The sequence below is a fragment of the Rhincodon typus genome, chromosome 3, assembly GCF_021869965.1.
Source record: "Rhincodon typus isolate 14 chromosome 3, sRhiTyp1.1, whole genome shotgun sequence".
Taxonomy (NCBI): Eukaryota; Metazoa; Chordata; class Chondrichthyes; order Orectolobiformes; family Rhincodontidae; genus Rhincodon; species Rhincodon typus.
The window spans coordinates 99,659,972-99,684,419 of record NC_063334.1 but is presented as its reverse complement, the minus strand read 5'-3'; the positions used below and the strand labels follow the sequence as shown (position 1 = coordinate 99,684,419).

The following is a 24,448-nucleotide window of genomic DNA, read 5'->3' as shown; positions in this document are numbered from 1 at the left end:
TGAAAATAGCTTTGTGTATAACGGAATTGGCATTTTTTTGGAACTATCTTTTTTGATCTGTAAATGTTCAGTATACCCCATTATAATTTTATGTGGAAAGGAAGGACTTCATTTTGCAAATTATTTTAGTGCCTCCAGTTGAGCAGCAATGTTTTTTTAAAATCTTGGATGAAAATCAAATCCTAAAAGTGGGCAAACCTTAGCTAAATGGCATTTTGATTTCATCTGTTTCGCTTAAAATTAAAACTGGTATTTTCATTTGTCTTTATTAGCAGGTGGCCTTCAAGTGGCACAAACCACATTCTCTTCTAATATTTATATCTGTTCAATTAAAAGCCTAAATGATTTTCTCCTGCTTCACCAAAGATAATGGGATCAATTGTATGGCATCTCACTGCTGGTCTAGTTGATGCTGACTACCTTGGCAATGGTCAGGACCTTGCATTAACTTAATAGGGCAGCCATGTCATTACCTTACATCAGTGTAAAGCAGATTTTATATGGCACTGATGCAAGCTGAAAACATTATAATTACACTGAAGTCATTTATTTTGGTATTTGTTTTACTAGTGCCACGAGACCTCCTGGAAGAGAGAGCTTGTACAGCTCCAACTTTTCGCCAACTGCAGTATAATTGGGACTGATGCAAAGCTGATTTTGTTTTTAAACTTTGAGGTGTTGAACTCTATTCAGTGATAATTGTAAGAAAATAAACATCTAACAGGCAGTATAGTTACAGAATGTTTTCTTATTGACAAGCGTAGCTAACCAAGACATCTCTCAAACATCAATGAAATTAGACTATTTAGTTGTATGTTCATGTCTGCTAAGACTTTCTTACTCTACTCCTACTCAACAGAACTTTAATCTAGAAAATATAGAAGAATTTGTTGAAATATCCAGATGTATCTCAAAGTTACTTTGCAAAATTTGTTAGCTGGAAACATTGAAGCATTGAACTATTGCAATTTAACTATTGAAATATGTTGGGTCAGATTTTGCCACAACAGGTATCTGTGCCTGCCAATAATACTTGTACACTTCCGCTCAAGTTGTTGACAGTGCAAACTAATAATGCTACAGTGACGGAAGTGGGATATCCAGGAGATGAATGAACAGGGCAAAGATTTCCCTAACCATTGGTTGTAGTGGTTCATAGTTACCCTTTACTAAAAGGGAATGTGGTCTTGTAATTACTGGATTAAATACCTGTGTGGATTTCATTTACATGCAACATGAAAATATAGCAACTTTCTGATATTCAATGCCTGTCATTGGTGGGCCAGACAGCAAAATGCAGTTTTTAACAAAGCTACTAGTGAAGTGTTGCAACATGCACAGCAGCCTTTGGAAACTGGTATATTGATCTGAGGTTGCTGTGCCATTGCCTAAAATAATCATGAGTACCATTAGGCTTGCTTGATTTTAAAAAAAAATTGGCCTTTTAATTTTTCTCTGTGGTTGATTTGATATTTCCCAGTTTTCTTTTCTCCTCTGCTTAAGCCACTACCTTCCAGTTGAATTTAGAAACTCAAACATAATGTTTTAGTGACTTCAGACGTCTTGGTGAGTCTTTCATTTGAACATATGAAATGGGACCAGAAATAAACTATTCGGTGCCTCGAGCCAACTCCTCCATTCAGTACGATCATGGCTGATCTGTTTGTGTTTCAAGTGCCACATTCCCGATAACTCTTGATTCCCCTGCCTGACAAGAATCTATCCACCTCTGTTATAAAAACATTTAACGCCCCCCCCACCTGCACTAACCACCACCTGAGGTAGCAAGTTCCAAAATCTATCATCCCTTGGAGAAGAAAAATATTCTCCTTATCTCTGTCCTGAAAATGAAACTTTTCATTTTAAAACAGTGCCCCCTAGTTCTGAACTCAGCCACAAGAGGAAATATCCTTACCACATTCACTTTGTCAAGATCATTCAAAACAGTTCAACCAAGTCACCCCTAATCTTCTAAACTCCCAATAGAAACGCACCAAGCCTGTCCAACCTAACCTTGTAAGACAAGCATTAATTCTAGGTATCAATCCAATGAACCTCTTCTGAACTATCTTCAATGCATTTATGTCCCTGCTTAAATAAGGAGACTAAAATTGCTCGCAATCTTTTACAAATATATGGATGCTGAAAGAAACAGTTATTTCAGTAAAAAAGCTACTCAGAGTAGGAGCAGCCTTATGTCAATAATGACCCATTGCTGCTTAGAAAATATCTATAAATAGAGTATTTTAAATGTCACCAACTTTTGGCTTTCTCCTTTTCTTCATTCTCCTTTTCTTTGTCCTCTGTTATCTCGTCTGCTTCTCCTGAAGTAGCATTCCTTTATTTTCAGACTTTCTGATAGGTGTTGGTTGATAACAGTTAAGAATAGGACTGTGGTTAGTTGATACACCATGACCAATTGAAGCAACGGTGGCTAAAACCAGCTAGCTCATTACAGCCTTAAGAAAAGCCTATGGTTTAATTCCTGGTCTTGTTGGATCAGTTGTGCGTTGAATAGACTTAACCAGCTGCCATTAGGAAGTCCTTTATTTTAATTAATTTCTATTCTAACTCTTTGCTATTTTTTCTCTATGAATACTTTATTTTATTTCCTACCCTTTCAATGTCATTAAGTATATTTCAGAGTTAGAACCTAGATTCTAAAACTTTGACTATGGATAGCTAAAATCATGATCCATAAATTTGTTTGATAATTGGATGAGGATGATGAGCATAATGCTGTTTCTAAATTTTATTAAAATTTGAAGCATCCAAAGTAATCTTGTCATCTGCAGTAATGTACCATGGTTCCCCAACAAGGATACTAAGTGGCAGTACTCCCCATCCAAGTAGAAGTCTCTTGATTCAGAGCTTCTGCAGAATTTTTACTTGATGGTAGATTGATAGACATTACAATCTTTCTCCCTTCTCATAAGTGCTCTAATTTTATGAAATAAATATTGACCATTTTCACACTCAGTAAAAGCTATTTCACCTATCAGCTCTGCTCTGATTTGGCTAGTCATAGGTCCCTAAAATTTTAATGATGTAAAATCCCAAAGCAAATGCAACTTAGAGTTGGATATGACCATGAGTTGCCAAAGGCGCTAGTGTTTTACATCATTGCATTGTGCTATATTGAGAGTGCTTTATAGTATTTATATTGAATTCTATGAGTTGGAGTACAGTACTGATGAAAGGATTAGTGCATAAAAGTAGTATATATGCAAAAATGAAAATATTCTGTTTTTGTATTCTTCCTACTGTAGGAAAGTGAGAAAGAATTGGAAGACACTGAGGAATACAAGGAAGCCCAGGCCACAATAGGATCAATCAAACTAGAAGCCTAGAACCTATTTCTTTAATGATAATATTTTGTTTTGTTACAAATATTTGCACTGTCCATTCCATTCCCTCCCACCCAATTTCAGTTTTAGGCATTATGACCCTGTTATTATTATGCTTGGGATCGATGGATGAACCCTGTGTAATCTCCTGCATTGCACAACCGACTGTGTACCCAAACGAATTTTGTGCCACATCATGATGAAATAATGAAACATTAAATAAAAGTACATGCTGACAATGAATTGTCTTATTTTATGTGTGCATCCGACATTAACATGTCTGTTGTTCCGTTTTAACTTGACAGGTAAAGTGAGTATACATTTTGTGGTCTAACAACTAATAGTTGTACTTTAGCAGCTGCTACATCATTGGCCGAACATGCTGGCAATATTTCTCTACAAAACAACTTATTCAGGAACTGAGGCAGTCCACAACTGCTATGTTGTCTGTTTTCAGGATTTGATTTGTACTACTCTAACCACTTAATATTGAAGTGAAAGCACCGTGTAAGACTGGTCTCAGTCTCATTGCAAGCAGGATGTATTAAGTAGCCTTGCATTTCTTGAGCTGTGTACAAACAATTGTGGCATAAGCCTCTATACCCAAAATGGCAAGGTTTTGCAGTGACCTACTTAGGAACCGTGACTTTTCACAAGATTGAAAATATTCTTGTATGCTATAAATTTATCCAGTAACCATGCACATTGTCCCTTTTTCAGTAAATGTAACCTGTTGCAAGGACAATGACTTTGAATCTGTTGGGTTTATGCTGTACTGTACAGGTACTGTCTTTGTAATATGACAACCTGCACCTGTAGCAGTACAGTCAGGTTTGTAGTAGTAACACTTCTGTCAGTGACATTTGACATTTTTTGTTTTACTGTTACATCAGTTTATAAATCTCCAGATTCTCTGATTCACAGGAAAACACAGAGCATGCAAGATTACATGCCTCATGAATTTAATTTTGAGGTGAATTTTCTAAATATTGGTTTGTCACATTAGGAAGAAGATAGGCTGTTGAAATATCAAACAATCACACATATACATTTTAAAAGTACAATCCATATGTAATTATACCAAACAAATGTTGTAAATCAAATTTGGATGGCAATTTAAATAAACCTCCAGATTCTCCAGTAAAATCAGCGACAACTTGCTTGGAAATAATCTCATTTCACAGCATGATATATTCTCTACTTACATAATAGCTGTTCTATATTTAACTGTTGTATAACACTCCAGTGTAACATGAAATTTATCACCGTGAATGATGAAAGGATCAGCTAGTTTGGCTATTGGTACCATTTAACTTGTGCTGCAAAAGTGACGTACTTAAGTTATTTTAAAAGGAGTTTGAACCTCCTTTACACAGCTCAATCAACAATACCATTGCTATTGCTTATTTGGCAATCTTGATGAAGTTTCATGACTAATTGGTGAAAGCAGTGTTGGGCCCTTTTGAGAAATATAAGATGGCGAATTGATGTCTGGAGCACATCATTGATTTCTGCTGTAAAACGGTAATTTTAGTAAAGTCTACATTTGTTAGCAGAGTTGAGAAGGTTGTTATTCATTGCTCTCCTTACATGTTGGCGCAGTGATAAGGTCACTGAACTAGTAAGCCAGAATGTGGACTAATGTTCAGGAGGTAGGATTCTAATCCCAATATGATGGATGGTGAAATTTGAACTAATTTAAAATCTGTATTTAAAAGCTGTCTTAACAATGCCAATGTAACCACTGTTCATTGTTGTCAACACACATCTGGTTCACAGATGTCCCCTCAGGAAGGAAATCTGCCATCCTTACCTGATCTTGCCTACATGTGATTCCAGACCCACAGCAATGTAGTTGATAAAATATGCATGGAAATAGGCTATTAAGCCCATCAAGTCCACTCTCGCTCTCTGAAAGGTACCCCACCCAGACCCATCCCCCTACCCTACTTCTGTGACCCTGCATTTCCCATGGCTAATCCATCTAACCTGCACATCTTTGGACTGTAGGAGGAAGCCAGAACACCTGGAGGAAACCCATAGCAATATAGGGAGAATGTGCAAACTCCACGCAGGTAGTGACCCAAGGGTGGAATCAAACCTGGGTCCCTAGCACTGAGGCAGCAGTGCTGACCAATTGACTAATTGTGCAATATTCCTTTAGAATGTCCTCAATGTCTGTAGTAGGACTTGAACCTACAATCTTTTGGTTCTCACTTTAAAGTTGGAGAAGTAGATTTTGATATCTCTTTTCTGGTGAGAGCAGATGGTGTGTTGAGACCAAGGTATGCCAGGATGAAGGAGGAAAGTGAGAGGATCAAATGCAAATGTCCGGTTTACTGAAGTTTGCCTATCAACAAGGTTGTCACCTTCATTGATCAAGGTGAGTAAAGAGAGTAATCTGAGTAAGCAGTTTATTTTTTAAAAAATATTTTAGTTGTTTTTCTTATTCAGGATGATCTTGCTGAAGTAGGCAGATTTTAACTTGACAACTCATGGTGGTTAAGCCACATCTGTTTGTGTTCATCTAATCTTCACATCTCATCTTCATCCAAATTCTTAACTGTTTTCTGGTACATTGTGGATGGGCAGTAGGTGCTGGCCTAGTGAGCAATACCTGCACTCCATGAACAAATAAAAAAATTGCATTTTCAGTTTATCCAAAATCTTGGTGAGGGTGACAAAGTAAATACATCAGAACATTGAAGGAAAGTAGTGTTCCAAGGAATTATACTCAAAAGAGCTATAAACATCAAAGTTGAAGCATAAAGCATATATCCTAGTTATACAGATTGCCAGTTAACAAATACCAGTGTACCTTAATTTTTCTGAAAATTTTTTTTGGGAAGTATTTGACCTTGATGGTTTATTTACACCCGAGAATGTCTGTGACTTTGACCTGAATAATAATCTATGCCTCGGGAATTTTATAGGTACTTTATAACTAATTGTGTTCAAAGACCCCAAATGTGATGCAGGATTTACACCATAAATTAAATGCCGCTGCGAAGTGATTTCAGCTTTATAATGAACTTTGGAAGAAGAATCAAAGAATGTTTGAGCCCACGTGTTTCCAGATAAATAAGGGGTGCAGCAGTTTCACATTGCACGGATTGGAAGTGTCCTCTGTCTTGTATGACACTGCGATGTGCTCGGCCTTTGTTAGTCTGACTTTAGGTATGGGAACACACATTCAGCAACGTTTTCGAACAAAAAAAATGACTCCTAGAAGAGAATGGATGTAATAGGTAGAAAAACAATTACATTTTAGCCAAATAAACGTGTAGTGCAGACTAACCACTACACAAGACAGCGAGCTATGAAGAAAAGAAACTCCTTCCATGGTACTCTGGTGCAGTTTCATAGTTTCAGTTTCTGCAGTTTCAGAATATTATAACTCCAATCTTACTGGAATAATATATTTGGTCCTAGTTCTGTGCTGCCCTAATTTACCGATTAGTATCTTCACTGCACTGAAATTGAGAACCTTTCAAGCTATCATAATGATGTGGACTGATTAAACAAATTGAGTTTCTTACAACTGTATTGTGTATGTTCCAGTCTTTTATAGGGCTAGGTATGAAAAGATACAACTTTGGAGCTGTCCTGCGTTTTTATCGGCATGTTAAATCAACTGTTTGAAATCCTTAGCGCCTCTATCTCGCCTTTTTACACCCACATTTGACCCAGATTTCGATGTTTCAAGTACAAAAATACTTCTTGCGAATCGAATTTATATGACATCGGTATAATTGACGGCGATGCAGATTCCAGGGACAATTCCATAAATTAAATTTTCAATAAATTGTGGAAACAATGGCCTGAGGCCACGTGATGTGCTCCCTGTGTTCTGATGACTCCCAGTCCCGCAATGCCTGGGTTTTAAAGTTTGCACCATTAGTTTCAAATACCTCACAGTCTCACTCCTGTGCCCATTTTGAGCGTGACAAACCTCTGTTTCTCCATTTCCCCTGTAATTCTCTATTTATAATCTAATCTTTTTGGTCACCTGTACTAATATATTCTTACGTTGCTTTCTGTCAAGTTGTATTTGATAATGTTCCCGTGAAAGACCTTGGGACGCTTCACCGTATTTAATATGCGGGGTAAATGCAATTTGACGAGGGAATCCGTATCTGTGCCTCGCAATGGAATGCACAGCTATTGGATTAAATGGGAGGCTTGGGTACAGACTTTGGTACCACTTGCTAATTCTGACCAAGGAGAAATGCACAACAGGCCTGCAAAATTATAAAGCGCATTCGACCTCCACCAGAGTGTGGACACAAATAAAACCAAAACCAAATTCTTGAGCCAGAGCCAGGAAGTGGGTCAATTGGACAAACTTCAAGCAAATTAGACAGTCCGAGCGAAATCGATAACAGAGCAAACCCTGATGGCAACATATTCAGACCATCAAAATTCAATTGAAGCAGTGCCAAAGATTGCACAGGTTGCTCATAACAAGAGTTTTCCAAGACCCTCTATCTCACACACAGTCTAGTAGTGAATGACACCAAGTTCATCCTGGAGACGCCGACTAGTAAATTTCCAGTTTGGAAAAATCTAAAAAGTATTTGGTTTGAATCTCCTTTAGCATTCTGTAACATCACAACGAGTGTAGTGTTTCTGAAGTTGGGATGTCTTTTGGTTTTTTATTGTCCGACTCCCTTGCTGAACATTGGATATTTTTATATTAAAAAAACTGGTTTCTTTTTTTAAAAAGCCTCCTGTTCTGCCTGATCCACAAATCCATCCTCATTACCAGCGTTTAATGAGACCCCCATACTCCGTGACATGCAGCCGCTCCATCTCATTAACGAAATCGCTCTTCAATGCTGATTATTTTATTTGGAGCCATAATTATATTTCTTTTGGCTGAATCACGATTTAATACAGCACACGTTCGGGGGCAGGGCGCCCCTTAATTGAAGGATGCTGAGAAGATTTAGCGACGGTGGGATGCGGGGCGGGGCGGAGGTTCAAACTGCCTGATCCGGCAGAGCAGCGCGCCCCTCGCCCCGCTCTATCTTCCCGGCCTCGGCAAAGAGAGAGAGAGAGAGAGAAAAAAACATCCTCACAAACAACTTATTACTTCTAATTCATGAACTGTCTGCGCTCTCACAAAATCACCTGCACGAAACAAGAATCTAATTTGTTAACCTGGCATTTCTGTAGATGGAAGATCGATTTTCTCTTTAGAATTCTCTAATTGAGTGAATATAGACGCCCGAATTAGCTCAGTTGGAAAAAAGTCAACAAAAATCATCCTTGTAAAATAAGCCATATTACCTCTGGAATAGCCAAATAATAAACGAACGCGGATCGAAAGGTCCCTGATTGAGTGACAGTCATATTTTGGAACTAACTGGCTTTTAAAAAGCAGAGCTGGGCACGATGTTAGAATATTAACTAACCGAGCTGAGAATTGCTGGAATTACATTTGTTTTCTTGTGATATTATTAAAAGTCTATCCTCATCTCCAGAATGCGTGAAAATATCTACTTTCCACTCAGATACACCGCATTAACTTGTTCGAGGCGAATTTGTTTGTTTGTCTATTTTTATTTATTTGGGGAAAAGATTGATGTGTTCTTATTATCAGTATCTTGTTAAGAAACAAATGGAGGGAGGAGGGACGCTGCGGGCGCTTTTTAAGTTTTAGACTAATTAAAGTTTTATATATATCCATATTTTTCAAGGATTAAAATTATGATCGTTTTAAGGTTTCTTATCTGCGGGTGTTTACTTACCTGGTTTTGCATAAACTAAATAGAAGTTCCCCCACCCCAATCACTGACTTGTTTTATGTAACTGAATGACACAGAAAGGTATTGCTCTAATTTGCCGGCGAATTAAAATTGATTCTTCTCATCAGGCAAGAAAATAAGAAAATGTGCGATCGTTAATTATTGCAGTGGACTCTTCATTTCAAACGCCAGGGGTCGAAATAAGCAATTTATATATATATAACAAAAAAAAACAAACATGGAATCAAACAAGAGCGCCTAGCCTAAGCAAAGCAGATGAAGAAATAGCTGAACATCTGACTGGAGACATGGGCGATTTCTGGAACTCGAACAACAGTTTATAATCCTTTTATTAGTGCGAATTATTTGCTTAGCCATTTATCAGTAAAACCCAGCTAATACATTGATACAGTCAGGAAATATATTTCCACACGGACATACGACGGTCAACTTATTTTCACTGAAGTCGTTTTCTTCATCACACTTCTAAAAATATTACATTTAGCCAATAACGTTTCGAAATCAGTTCTTCACAAAGTGTTGGGAGGTTTGCTGTGAGTGCATGTGTTTACTCGAAAGTTTAATATTTACAATCAATTGTCTCGTGTCCCTTTGCAGAATTTACGCCATTCGAAATTTAGCTGGTTGCAATTGATGAAAGGTTGAACTTGTAGATTCTTCGACTATCCACTTTTGAGGATACTACACTCAGAATAGCGGCAGTAGCTTACACTGGTAAACACATCTATTCTTTTTGTAACAATTTCAACATCCCGTCATCGGATAGGGACACCAATAAATGGAAATATAACAACACCCAAAAAGGAATGATTTCAAATGTCAAATTTCAAATCTCAACGATAAAAAGCTGCAAGAATTCATGTTTTGCGCTACCCTGTCATGTCTCTAGTTTGGTTCCTAACCGCATTGTGTTTGTATAAAATTGAATCTTTGTGTTCCATAGGAAACAAACTCAATAAATAAATTATATTACGAGCAACCAATATGTATCCAGACAGCTATTTCACTGCTGCCTTCCGTGTGAGTAACAATCTGAAACCTATTTAAAATATACCGATCGCTTTTGTAACGAGCTCCCTTTATCCCCGGCTCTATTTTTAAAAACTCGATTCTGTCAAGACTGGAGCTTCCCCCCAGCGCTTAGGTAAGATGTTGCTTCACAGACCATTACAAACACCCGAACGCCGTCAATTCTTTGAGGATGAGCAGGTAACAATCTACACTGAACCCGTCTCCGCCAAAGTGTACCCACTCGGTAAGTTCTGTTTCCATTCTCCCTGCCTCAATTTCTGCCTGCAACTGATTTGCTAAGTGATTTTTTTTTAAAATTTAGAGACAATAATTGTAACTGCCTCTGCCCACCGCCATCGCAAGGAACCTTGCAGCAACTATGAAATCCACCCAAGGCTTTTGGAAGTAATTTCATGTGCTGTCGAGTTTTCATAAACTCAAATGAAACAGAATCCAGTATAAAATGAATAACACCAAACAGATCATTGGCTCCGAATCTATTTTATTTCTTTGGAGGGGACTTGTTTCGGTTATTTCCATCCAGAAGGAAGAACTATATGTACAGAGTTTTTTTTAAACGATGGGTTAACTGATTGGTTTTCATTTTAAACTTTCTCCCCAGCCAGTATTTATCATTGTTATTTTTTGTGTGAATTGCCGCTACCTTTTGCTCTCCTTTTTCGTCGCAACGAGCTCAAAGTTCCCCATCTCCCTCCACCCCCCCCCCCCTCCCCCCCCCCCCCCCCCCCCCCACTTCTCCCCAGCCCAAGTTTGGATTCAAACCTGCACAAATGTTGCTCTGTCTGCTCCGACATGAGACGCCACAGTGCTGTAAGAAGTGATAAATGCAGCAGGGTATCAATCGCTCGGCTGCCAGTACCAGCCCGCAGTAAACAACGAATAATAAAACCAATGATCTCTTTATAAACAAAAAATATACTTAACTGTAGCGTTAAGTCGATACATTTTCATACCCATATACCGTCTCAATTTGACATAAAAAGGCAAATAGAAAAATAAAAGCACGGGCAATAATCAGCAACGCGTTTACAGAATGAAAGCAAAACGCTCGTTTCTGACACACTGTTCCATTAACCAGGTTTTAACAATGCGATGATAATAATACATTTAACCAGACTCTGTCTGTTCAAACACCTGAGTCTCTCCCTTCCTGAGGCTGCAGCTGCCGGCTCCAGACAATTGAATTCCGTGATTTTGTTTCTTTTTTCTGTCTTTTTTTCCCGTCTGGCAGTGATAATGTTTATTTTCTTCTAACAGTAGCTTGCTCGTCTTTCCCCAGGTTCCGCTTCACCTTGGTTTCCCAATTTTATTGACGTGTACACATGCACACCGAGAGTTCGGAGACCATCCCGTGTGGACTAAAGGAGCAGGTACCAAACTCAAGTCTGGAGTCTCGGTTTGGAAGCCTGTGTGTCTGACCGAGATCAGGATGAAAACGCACTGCCGAGGATTCTATCGACACTCACATTCATTCTGAAGACTGACGTGTCTAAAAGCAGAATTAAATAAATCTAGGCAAGGTGCAGAGAAAAGAACAAAAATGCACAACTGCGCCTCGGCACCTCCTTTGTCTGCTCCTTACTCTATATAGAGCATTTACAATGCTCACTCTCGCATCTGCTTTTAGGCCTTTCTAATAGATGGTGAGAGTCAACTTGCTGCACAATTAGCTTATTGTACCTGATTTTAACCGACTTTATATAACGCCAGTTTTGGACTTTTATTACCACTTAATAAGTTCCCTTAATTGCATCAATTTTGTTTTAAAAAATCAATCACAATCTAGATGAATTGTATCAATGAAGTACATCAGTCTCAATTGTGCCGTGTTACGTATCTTACACATTGTTTTCTCGTGTTAAACTAAAGATCTTAGGAAATACGATCTCTCTAGTAGTAATACTATTTGGATGGACTGGTTCCTACACCCATTACATCTGCTCTATAATCTGTTCTCTATTTCCATTGATATCATTCACAACAGCAGATCCTTTCCGTTGACAGCCCAGTCTAAACCAGCAGCAAATTAGCACACATTTATACTGATTTTATTTTAATAATCGTAATAAAAGCTTATAGATTTGGCACTAATTAGATAAATGCCTAATGATCTTGAAAATTACTCTGGTTTGAAATATATTGCTAACAGAAACTTTGTTGTTGGCTGATTTTGGAATTCAGAAGATTAGAAACGGATGGCTTCACGTGTTTTTACAGTTCTGTAAACCGCTCAAGCGGTGAGTAAGTTGTTAAAATCCATAGTATTGACAGTATGCCGATTCCCCCTCCCCAATAAATAGGTTTGATTTTGTACCTCGTGCATAAGTTTTCAGAAATATGTCCAAAGTCGAATAGTTGTGAAGTGTTTGATTGCAAACATACTGTGACAACCGACAGCTTCCTTGTGGTACATCATTATTACAGCTCAGTCAGACACGGGCGAATGTTGCAAACCAAGTGGACAAAATCAGAGCATTTTGGAAATCGCATTACGCTTGGGTTTGGTGAGGGATGGGCAATGCTGAATTCCTCCACCCGATTTAGTTCTGAAAATATGCAAGATCCAGCCATTTAATGTGGTGGGGGAACCAATTCCAGCCTTTTAGTAGATGTGTAGATCTGATATGTTATATAATTGTGGCAACCTTAATATTTAACTCTGGTTCATAATAGATTACATTAAGGCACAGGAAAAGAAAGTGAGCAGATAAGGTATAGTCGGATAAATATAATTCCTGTAATATTGGCTTTATTATGTTTGGTTTGTATCTATTATCCAAATTAGAACAGGTCATTTAAAGGCATAATATTTGACGTTGAAAGCTAATAAATCAGATTTAGAAAGCAGAAATAGAATTGTAAATGTTCCGAGTGCTTTCTGACTGGTTGGGAACGATGTGGTGGGGGGTGGGGGGGATGGTTGTGGTGGTGGTGAAAAGAGCTGCCTTGAGGCATGCGTAATGGCGTCTCACTTTGCTCTGACATTTGCAGCGGTGAGTTTTGATTGGCCCTGATTTGGAGCTGCTCATGGGCTCATTCAAGTGTTAAGCACCACCCCGTCCTTCTAAAGGAGATTATAATGCAAGAGACTCCCTTTTACAACAAACAGAAATTTGTAGTTTTTTTGTATTTTTAAAAAAACCTCTCCGGTTTTTAGGGGCACTCTCATCACCCTGGAGCGGTGCGCCATGCTCTCTCACGCCGACCTCCTGGACGCTCGCCTGGGTGAGTGTTGGAGTAAAAGTGCCTTCCAAAATCCCCCCAAAAAATATGTAGAGACTTCTCTGTAGGAACGAAACCACCGGGGGCTGCTAGCTAGCCGCTTCCCACTCACGGGCTCTTCGTTATTCCGCTTTAATGCAACGAAAATGAGTTAATTCTATCTAAAAGTAATTATTTTAGTTTCAAATTACTGCAATAATTTGATTTAGAATCAATTTAATGGAATTGTACTCGTTCTTTCAGTTAGGAAAATCTATCACTTATTAACAACTGGTAGAAAGTTTTTTTTTGTTTTATCTTCACTTTATGTTTCTCTCTTTTATTGCGGATGCCGATCTGATTTCTACTTGTTTTGTTCCATTTTTGTCTCCCAGGGATGAAAGAGGCGGCGGCTGAACTGCTTGGGCACCGGGAGGCGGTGAAGTGCCGGATGGGACCCGGGGGCTCCGAGCCCGGTCACCCGGGCGATTGCCCTCCCGGCTCAGACACGGTGGAAGGTGCGACTCTCCTTCCCGGGGACAGCATCACCTCGGCCGGATCGAACCCGGGCGGAGGAGGCGGAGGCGGCGGCGGCTCAGGCAGCGGTAAAGACCCGGACAAACAACAGCAGCAACAACAACAACAGAGCCAACAGAGCCAACAGAAACAAAAGAGGCACCGGACCCGCTTCACACCGGCTCAGCTCAACGAACTAGAGAGGAGCTTCGCCAAGACCCACTATCCGGACATCTTCATGCGAGAGGAATTGGCTCTGCGCATCGGCCTCACCGAGTCCAGAGTGCAGGTAAGAAAATGCCCCCCAAAATACAACCGGATGGGCTGGAGGAGGACAATGCGGGAACAACCCCATTGGAAACATGTTATTTGAAGTGGGCAAACCCTTCTTTCCTTAAGGTTACCTTTAACGAGATTGCAGCATCACAATCAAATTCTCAGCTGACTTCCAAATGAAGTGAATCCTGTCGTCCCATTCTGTAATCAAGCGGGGAATTAACTTCACTACCTCACTGTTCCTTGAATGTCATTTTCTCGTGTAATCTAGAGTTTTTAAGATGACAGTATGTAATTCCTTGGCTTCGATAGGGGAACACATTAATCTCTCGCCTCTCAGCTTTCCTTAATCTTGCTTGGGGAGGGGGTGGATAAACTTGGTAAAACTTTAGGGCTGTTGCATGTTAGCCAGGAGAATTTAACCGCTGCCAGGTTAAAATAAAAAAGGACAGAACTGCTCCGGTGGTGCTGCAACAAACTAAAGCGGTTGATAAAATGAGTACAATCGCACCCCTTCCCGTAATTTTGAGACCAGGGAGCAGTGGAAACAGATGACAGCAGAATTTGACAAGGTTTCGGGTTATTAGCATCCAGTCAGGAATGAAGGCGGGCTCCCGAAAGATAGCAGTTTGAAAGGCACTCGGTGTCTGAAGCAAACACAACCTCAAATTTCAGTCCATTTTACACTCAATTTCCAAATATTCTACAGGAGACGCCATCCTCAATAAGTCGAAACAGAAGCAGATGAATTGAATATACTCTCGAAGAGTGTATATGATGAGGTGTGAAGCGAGAGATTCGTCTTCAGAGAGCGCCTGGCACCACAAGAAATATACAGTTTTTAAAAAGAGAAAATTAGTTTTAAACAATGGATAATTTTGAATGAACTTAGAATTGGAAAACTCAGTTCTAAACTTCTATTTCTGGTTGCTCGTCTTTACATAGCGGTCATAAAATATTTAGTTACTAGACCGTTATCAGGCGTGGTATTTAAATTCTCAAACTTTGATGGTTATTCCCAAATGAAATAGAATATTAAACGCTGGGAGGTAAAGATTGATTTCAACACAAGAGCAAGTCCAAATCGAACCATATAAAGTTGAAATTTAAGTTCTCAAAACGTAAGCTTTGTGAAGATTTATTTCAAAATTACCATTCGATATAATAATATACTTGATGGAAATTTCTGATTAAATTATTGCCCAGTAGCTTTACAACACAAAAATACAGGGTTCGAATTCATGACTGGGTTTCATTAAGTTGAAAGAGCATCTCAATATGCTCTCGGCTTGTTGAGAATTACGAATGTGCACAATGTCCCGCGTCTCCTGAAGTAGTACAAACCCATAGAACTATTCTCTCGGACAGCTCTGTGAACGGCAACAGCAGAAGAAAGCTTCTTTCTTTTGAAGAGCGGAGACTTGTGTGAGATTTCGGGGTTCTGACGAAAGGTTTAATCAGTAAATCACCCGAAGCGGCTATCTGTAATTACTGCTGACAGTGGCCATTTACCGTGGCTGGCCAATCAGTTAAAATGATAGCGATTATAATCTGGTGATAATGGAAAGTGTAAAGAATTTACATTTTAGATGCTTGCATCCAGAAGATACCTCAAATTTACTTTTTACATTCAAAGCGAATAAACGTGACTTTAAAGTTCTGGAGGCTCTCATTCAGTCAACAGCAGGTTGCACACCAAATATTAACAAATTTCGCACCTTTTCATTCAAAATCTTTGCAAGTATACAGCCCAGACGGAAAGATTGCCATCTAAGCAGCACTGTCAAAAACCTAATGATCAACATTACCAACAAAAGGAATAAAACGGACTCAAGTCCCGTGTAACATTAAAGAAAATATTTTTAAGACTGGATTGCTCCTATTTTTTGAACTCAAACCCAAAATTTCGGATTTAATCGTGTAGCGTAATAGAATTAAACAGGGCTGGTAACATTTGGTGTAAATTTGACGAATATTATCAGTAAACGCACTATAAGTAGATCCATGGGCTTTTCTCGGCACTGAGTCTACAATATTTTATGGTTGGAACTCATGTAGATTACTGCTAAAATATCAAGCGTTTCTAATAAACTTGATATAAAACGGCTCCCGCCTCCAAAGCTGAAAGTCCCCACTAACCAATTATGGGGCACGGGTACTACTATATAGTGTGATTTGATCATAGATCAGGCAAATGTTTTATTGTCTTAAATAAAGTCCGGATGACGAAGATTTGCTTATTTGCAGCTCAGTGTTTAGTTTGAAATTACCTTTCAATAGCTTGTGTGTGCGATTTTAGTCTTGAACTTAGATTTAAGTTTTGACGTTAAGTGGAGGAACGCCGGTGACTGATCACTTAAACAAACAGGTACATGATGATCACATATCATTTCCGACATTGGTCAGACCGTTTCATCGATAATGATCACATGTACTCACTTAATGAGAATAATCTTTCGGTTGCATATTGGAATCGAATTTTCACGAAATGTTGAGGCGTAATTAATGTTAAACGCTGTTATTTACAGATATTTTAGTTGTAAATTAAAATATTAGTTGTAAATTAATTTCCTCTAAGGTGAAACAATTGGTCCCGTGTTGTGAATGTAATGCGAGATTTTGGAGAGGGTTGCTAACTAACCCATTTTCTAAACTGTACAAAAAGGTCATCTCCTTTGTTTTAATCTAACGTGTTATTGTTGTTTTTCCCTCAACGTTTGCCATCAAGTGCGTTCCTGTCATTTCCCACAAAGGAGACATTATCTAAAGTTTATTCAATTTCCACAGACAACGCATTAGAACATAAATCATTTTTCTCTTTACAGGAGCCCGATGAACAAAGGTGTGAATAAGCCAGTCTCTCTCTTTCTCTTTCTCTCACACACGGATAATGTTTAAGCTCACACTATTTCGAAATCACTATGTAGAACAAAAGGTGTTTATTATAAGTTTACACGCCTGCCTCACAAATATCAAATGCATTTATTTACTTAAAATATTTCACACCAACAATTATTGGTAAGCCATTTCTGAATCATCTGTCCTCTGAAATGGTTTGTTAAATGGCAATGTGAAAATAATGCAAATCATGCAATAAAATACAATATCATCAGCATCATCATTAGTCTCCAGCATATATTAATTAGCTTCCAATACTTTATTTACATAAAACCCATATCAGGGAAATAACTCTGAACAGTGATCCTTGAGATCGCATCTTTTCGTCCTAATTATGTATTTTAATTCTCCCTGTAACCTGTCTTTCTATATTGTAGATATGCAATGCCCCGTCACCTGCCACATCTTAATAGGCGACAAGTTGAAAGTATTTTCTAGTTTTCTAATGGAATGAGAAATTGCATTTTCTCTAACACTATTAAAGTGTAATGAATTTCGTTGGGATTTCACGGCTGACTGGCCAGAATGAATCTGTGCTGTGTGCACATCGAGAGCTTTAGATTTCACACGAAATCTCCGCATTAATCATCACAAATATTACAATGAAATCTTCATAAACTCAACAGTTTCTGGAAAATTTAACATTCGAAACACTGTATTTTCTGAAAAAACCATTTCACATCCGTTAAAACTGTCAGTGGGCCAATTCAGTGTTTTATTTTTAATAACATCTACGAAAAATTATATAACGTGAGCGTAAAAAAAGAATTCTGAACAGGCAGATTGCAGTATCTGGAGTTTGTATTTTGCACATAGTAACCCTCTCAACTGTAAAAATTTAATTGTAATATAAATAGCTACTTATTTCTCAGATTGCAGTCAGTATCATTTAATGTATCGATTAATTCTACAGTTACTTTCCCCTTTGCAGGACTTGATCTTGGCCAAGACGTGTCGAGCTTTCTCCCAGTACTATTTGCATTATCCTGATAAATAACGGTGCTAATTCTTTCATATTCCTGGTTTTAAATTATCTGAGAGCGATTGCAAAATTAGCATGAATTAATCTCGCATACTTTGTACGGTTCATTTTCTGGCCCATCTCGCATTCTTTATTAGACGAATAATTCTTCTTTTCTAAATCAAGATAGAGAGCTCGTATTTCAATTCCAGAAACCGTGCCTCGCCTCATTGGATGCGCAGAATTTTCTAACGGTTTACGTGTAGCGATGTAAGACACCCCTTTCTCTCTTTTTTAAAAAGAATCTGTTTTTAAACACCGTTTGTTTCAGTTCGATTTCTTACATTCGTTGTGATAATTTTCAATATCAAGTTCATTCCTTGTGCCTCGATATTGCAAAGTTGAGCCTTTCTCACGGCATTATATTTCACCCCCTTCCCGCACGATTTTACTGCAGAACAGGTTCAACATCTTTCAACATCTGTGAAACTTCTTGCCTGTCTCGAATGGAAATTGCAAGATGTGATTGTATTTCATCGTGTGTTAATTGTAGATCTATTTGTGTTGATCTGAAGCTCTGTGTACCTGTGGAAGATCAATTCGTTACAAAGTAACTTCAGAAAGTTCTGATGAAGGGTCACCGGACTCTAAATGTTAACTCTTGTTTTCTTCCCACAGATGCTGCCAGAATGAATTTCTCCAGCAATTTCTGTTTTTCTGTTTTTGTTTCAGAAAGTTCTAAACGGGCAAACACGTTTTTCAAAAATAAACTGATGCCATTACCCCGCTCGCTTTCAGGACAACTTTTTTTTAGTTTGAATGTGGTGGAATCAATTTGTTCTATTTTAAAGCGTTCACCTTTCTGATTGTGTCTTTAAGACTTTTTCCACAAATCTTTTTCTCAAATTTCCCTGCGGTTCTTGAGCCGATGCTTCTAATGGTCTCTTTGTCATCGGCCAACCTGTACGATTTTTTTTCAGGGAGTTGACCTTTCGCCCTCCCCGCTACAAAAGAAGAGACAACCCCCCCTCCCCTCTCACTCCCATCCCCCAAACCCTCCTCCCAGCTCATAAACCTGGTGAATTTCCTTTACTCGGGAAACTGGTTTGTTTAAGTTCCTGTTTGATTCCATAGTTTGCCCGAATCGTGTGCATGGGGAACAGTGACGAGGTTTAGGTCCGGTCAGTCAATGTGAAGATGATCTGGGAAAGGAAGTAGCAGTTCTCCACCAAACTGGGACATTCTGGAAGTCCACGATCCGAGAATATTCTGTCATGTGGGCGCGCACACACACACTGTGGATCCAGTTCAGTTTTGTCCGCCATCTCATCTCTTTCTGGACACCGCTCCCGTTTGGCTCTTGGTCTGACATTGTTCTTCAGATTTTGCAATGTCTCTCATTGACTCTGTGTCCTCCTTTTCTCCTTCCTCTCAGGTTTGGTTTCAGAACCGCCGCGCCAAGTGGAAGAAGCGTAAGAAGACCACCAATGTGTTCCGTGCGCCGGGCACGCTGCTGCCGACTCCAGGACTGCCTCAGTTCCCAGGCGCCAGCATGGGAGACGGTCTGTGCTCCTTCCACGCCAATGACACCCGCTGGGCCACCGCGGGGGTGGGCGTCTCGCAGCTCCAGCTGCCCCCGGCCCTGGGCAGGCAACAGGCCATGGCTCAGTCCCTGTCCCAGTGCAGCCTCGGCGGGCCACCCAATTCCATGGGGCTCTCCAACAGCCTGGCCAGCGCCAACGGCGGAGGCTTGCAGTCCCACCTGTACCAGCCCACTTTCCCCGGCATGGTGCCCGCTTCCCTCGCCGGCCCCGGCAACGTGACGAGCGGCTCGCCGCAGCTCTGCAGCTCCCCAGACAGCGACGTGTGGCGGGGGACAAGCATCGCCTCCCTGCGCCGCAAAGCACTCGAGCACACAGTGTCTATGAGCTTCACCTAATGCACCTCCCTGAGCAGCTCTCCCCCCTCCTTCCCTCCCCCCTCCTAGCCTTCTGTCCAGCAGCCAAACAGCCAGGGAGTCGACTCAGGGTTTGAAATGCATCCTTCAGTACCCACACTCAAATGGCAGGTGGGAGGGAGAGGGAGGGTGGTTGGTCAAACTCGTTACAATTATTAATATTTAAAGAACACACTCGAGGCACCAGGGACAAAGCGAACACCATATGGACTCAACTTCAAGAACTCTGTCAGTGGCGGTGATCTGGAACTCTGAGCTGCCTCATCTTTCTCAATCATATTTCCACATGGCTAGAGTTGACCTGTTGCAATAACATGTTAAATCACACAAAGAAGGAGCTCTGACCAACTTTAGGGGAATTGTATTTTTTTTCTCTCTCTCTCATTTGCTTTGAATTTCTGCACGTTTGTATTCTGCACATGTTTAATTAGTATGTAATCACTCGGATACACCACCAGGCCCAGCCTCTTAGACATTTTGGTGAACGTCACTGTCATTGCCTCCAGACCCTTTCCCGATCCGCTGACTCTTCACCTGCTTCACAGGAGCAGGTACACAGCCAGCCCGCCCTCTAATTCAACCAGGTCCTGGCTGACCGCTAGTTCAACGCCAATTGCCCACATGGATTCCATGTCCCTGAATACCCTGACCCCCCAAAAGATGTCTAAATTATGAAAATTTCAATTGACCAAGACTCAGTTCCCTTGGTTGCATAAGAGGCTGGACAGTCAATGACAGATAGGTATGTGAGATTAGCCTTTGCAGTGTTGCCTCTGCACTTTTAACAAATTGACAGCACAGCATAGGTTTTGATTCACCATCCAATCTAGAGACCATACACAAACATACTTCGGTCTTGCACTACAGCGGCCACGGTAACACAAAGAGACGGTGCAAGAAGGTGTACTGACTAATACTCTTTTCTCAATGCACTATGTTTAAGCCTTTGCGAGACTTGGTTCTCCTTGGTCGTAGCTCATTTCTTGCGTGATTTTCTTTTTTTTATATATGTAATACGAGAAAATCCTTCTGTCAAAAATGCCACTTGCACAGCATGCCGAGAGGACGGTCACCAGCATGCCATGTGCACGTGAGTATTTCGAAGCCCAGAACCAACATAAAGTACAAACTCCACACCTTCACCTGCATGAACTGGTCAGAATTAACTATTGGGCGGAAGTTTCATGTGAACGAAATGATCAAAGCTGTGATATAGGATGTTTTTTGTGTAGAATAACCATACCGGTTATACATTGGTCAATTTGTGATATGTTTTAACTTATTGTCTGTGCTTATTTATTGAACATAGATTTCCAAATAAATGTTTGATCTGTTATTGATTTTCTTTTGCGCTGGGTTAAAAGTTATTCATTATAAAGGAGGAAATCCTGCCATTTTGAATATGTAATATACAATATTCTCATCATATTTTCGGAGTGTGTGATCTTGGCTTAACATTCCTTTTCTGATAATACGCGATTATATCCTCTGTGCCTTTTTAGCTGTCATCTACAGTCCGAATCAGCAAGGCACTGAATCTGTTTCAAAATTAGTTAAGCTATTGCAGAGTTATGTTTATTATTAAACAATGACAAATTGATACATAGCAATTCCTAACTTAAAAAAAATCAACATATTGGTTAAGTGTTGTCTGGGCTTTCAATGCATTCAGTAGAAGACAGTACAGTTAAAAGAGCACAGAAGTATAGGAATTACCATTCTGTTCATCACTGCCCAATTTAGCAACTAAGTGATGGTTATTATTTTCAGATGTTTTTAATACACAATGTGTATTAAACCTTTAACGGAATTTATAAGAAAAAGCTCTATGATTTCATGTACAGTTATTTGTATTTAGAGATGTCAGAAGCATTCAAAAAGTGAAACTCGATCTGTGGAAATTCAATAAATGAATTGAATAAAAACAAATGCAATGCATTGCAGGAAAAACAAAGTTTCGACGTTACAGTTTTTGCACAGCCTTTCCAAGTATGTTTCACTATCAAGTGACAAGACTAAAATATAAAGATAGACGGGATTTTTACCTCATTGTTTTTCATTCGTTCATAGGCTGTAGGGCTTCACCAGTTAGTCCAGCATTTATTGTTCACTGCCTGATTCCCCTGGAGAACAGGGTGGCGAGCTGGTTTTTTTGAACCGCAGCAATCTTTGAGGAGTAGGGACACCCAGTATTGCTGGGGAGGAAGTTCCAGGATTTTTGACGCAGCAACAGCCAAGGAACATAATATTTCCAAGTCAGGGTGGTGTGTGATTTTGAGGGGTACTTGCAGGTTGTGTTCTCCTGCATTTGCTGCACTTGTCCTTCTTGTTGGGAGAAGTCGCAGGTTTGAAAAGAGATAAAAGGGGATTTTTTTAAAAGTCCTCTATAACGGGGGCAATTCAGTAATGGTCAGATCATGAAAAGCATGTGAAATTCGTTTTTAAATTGAATCAATGGTAAGTGGAGGAGGTGGGGGGGGGGAGGTTGGGGGAAGGGGTGGACGTGGATTTATGAGTTGGGTGCTCTCAAAAGCATCGAACACTGTTCCTACCAGTTTCTTTGCACTTTTTAGTTTTCGCCTCAGTCTTGTGTAAATGCAGCCTTCTGAAGATTTTGCACGTGTTGTCTTCAAATAAGTTTTGAATGCTGGAGTGTCAAGTTTTATATGTCCAGTAATAAAGATGGCAGCTGACTTTTCTGTGCTATTCATTTGGTTTCTCTCCAGTTCTCTACACGCTACACCCGGGGAGGTTTTACCTTGCATCACAGCTGGACCTTTGATCCACTGCTAATAGGTTTCAAACTGCATTTGATGTGCGCCCACAGTTGCAAGGTACTGCCCCAGTACACACTGCAATGGCCTTACCAAGGGGTTCAAATCAAGAAAGATCTGTGGGTTATCTGCCCCATGTAAATTTTGGGAGTTGTTTATTGATTATGGAGTCGAAACAAGAATTGAAACGCCAAGAGCAAAAATCTCAGCTGGAGAAGTTCATAACAGCAAGATGCTGGAATCTGAAATACAAACAGGACACACACCAGATCAGGCAGTGAGCCAGTACACAGAAACAGGCTTAACGTTTCAGGATGATGACCTTTCATCAGCACTGGAAAACATTTAGATATGAACACTTCTTAAGTGAATACATAGTTGTAGGAAAACGTACGTGGGCGTCCAAGGCAAGCACCCGCGGAATGGTGGTACCAGCTAAGCGCCTCTAGTCAGCGTGGTATTTCCTCCTAGAAATACCAGCTCCATACATCACTGGGAGACGAGCATGCAACAGACAGCTTGAACTGTCCGACAGAACGGATCTTACAATTTATGTAGAATGATCTGGAAATTGAAAGATGTCGCAGCAGTTTCAATCGTGTATCTAGTCACGCAAGTGAAGGGGTTAAATTCAAGACGATACTCAAATTAAAATGTGTTTACCAGTTTATTTTTTTCATGTAATAACAGAATCCGTTTGTCTTCGAAATATGAGACAACACAGCAGGCCAGGCAACATCAGAGGAGCAGACGTTTCTGTGAGAAGGGTCCCGACCCGAAACGTGAACTTTCCTGCTCCTCTAATGCTGCCTGGCCTGCTGTGTTCCTCCAGCTCCACACTGTGTTTTCTCTTACTCTAGCATCGGCAGTTCTTACTATCTCTCTTCGAAATATGACGTAATGTGACCCAGTAGAACACAGTGCTGTAACATTTAAAATGATAAAGCAGAAAGTAACTCCACCAAGTATTGTATTAGAGCGTAATCCACTTAAATTGTTCAAAGTTAATCAAATGTTACGTAACATTTACAGATAGTGGATATTTGCTGATTATTTACCAAATAGTTGGCCACGCCTCGTAGCTCGTACTCCGAAGTCATGTTGCCCACAATCCTTGAATTGTTTGATGATGATTTTCAATTTAACAGCAAGCATTAGTGCAATTTTGTGGGTATCTTAAAACAAGGGATTAAATCTAAGTTTTTGGAATGCAGAATACAGATATACTTGCCTATATAGGTACCTATGCCAATTAGCACCAGAAGATGTTGATCAAATTTAGTTTAATTTTTAAAAGGGAGCATAAAATATATGGTACACGCCGAAAAGTTGATTCCACACAGCGTGTTAGCAGAATCCCAAGAGCACCCACTTTTGGGAAAATTAAATCTCAATACAACGTCAAGGAATACCGGCACCCTACGGATAATGATGGGCAATAAAAGTGACACGTACCATTATGGCCGGTGATTGTTTCAGGTCTTGAGGTCTGATGCTGTAACTGGGAATGGTAATTTTCAGCCTTAATGGGTTCTTGTACCCTATGTAGTGCAGTCTCTAGCAAGACCGTGTGCGCCTGCTCTATGAATCTCTGGGCTTCGCATCACACATGGCTCTCTCCTCGTGAAACAGTCCAAGTTATAGGAGTCCCCATTGGGGTGGCATGAAAAAAAAATGGTAACGACCACTTTGCATACAGTAAATGCGTCTCCCGC

The 24,448-nt window shown here is 39.9% G+C and overlaps 2 protein-coding genes across 2 annotated transcripts in view; both read left to right on the top strand.

Moving 5' to 3' along the window:
* tbca (tubulin cofactor a) overlaps positions 1-3,590 on the top strand; it is a 68,563-nt gene extending 64,973 nt beyond the window's left edge. Inside the window, exon 4 of the mRNA XM_048619374.1 lies at positions 3,270-3,590. Within this exon, the coding sequence (XP_048475331.1) occupies positions 3,270-3,350 (81 nt within the window). The 3' untranslated portion in view covers positions 3,351-3,590. The remainder of the gene's footprint in view (positions 1-3,269) is intronic.
* An 8,009-nt stretch (positions 3,591-11,599) lies between these two features.
* otpa (orthopedia homeobox a) lies at positions 11,600-20,011 on the top strand. Its single transcript, XM_020531263.2, has 4 exons — positions 11,600-11,670; positions 13,308-13,375; positions 13,747-14,156; positions 19,438-20,011. Exons 2-4 carry the CDS (start codon positions 13,339-13,341, stop codon positions 19,939-19,941), a joined length of 951 nt encoding a protein of 316 aa, XP_020386852.1. The 5' UTR covers positions 11,600-11,670; positions 13,308-13,338; the 3' UTR covers positions 19,942-20,011.
* The last annotated feature ends 4,437 nt before the right edge of the window (positions 20,012-24,448 follow it).

Bases quoted from the DNA above. Each gene is read 5' to 3' on its own strand.
- otpa (XM_020531263.2), top strand. From the start codon at position 13,339: ATGCTCTCTCACGCCGACCTCCTGGACGCTCGCCTGG. The intron at 13,376-13,746 runs GTGAGTGTTGGA...TTTGTCTCCCAG, and splicing joins CCTCCTGGACGCTCGCCTGG to GGATGAAAGAGGCGGCGGCT. The intron at 14,157-19,437 runs GTAAGAAAATGC...CCTTCCTCTCAG, and splicing joins TCACCGAGTCCAGAGTGCAG to GTTTGGTTTCAGAACCGCCG.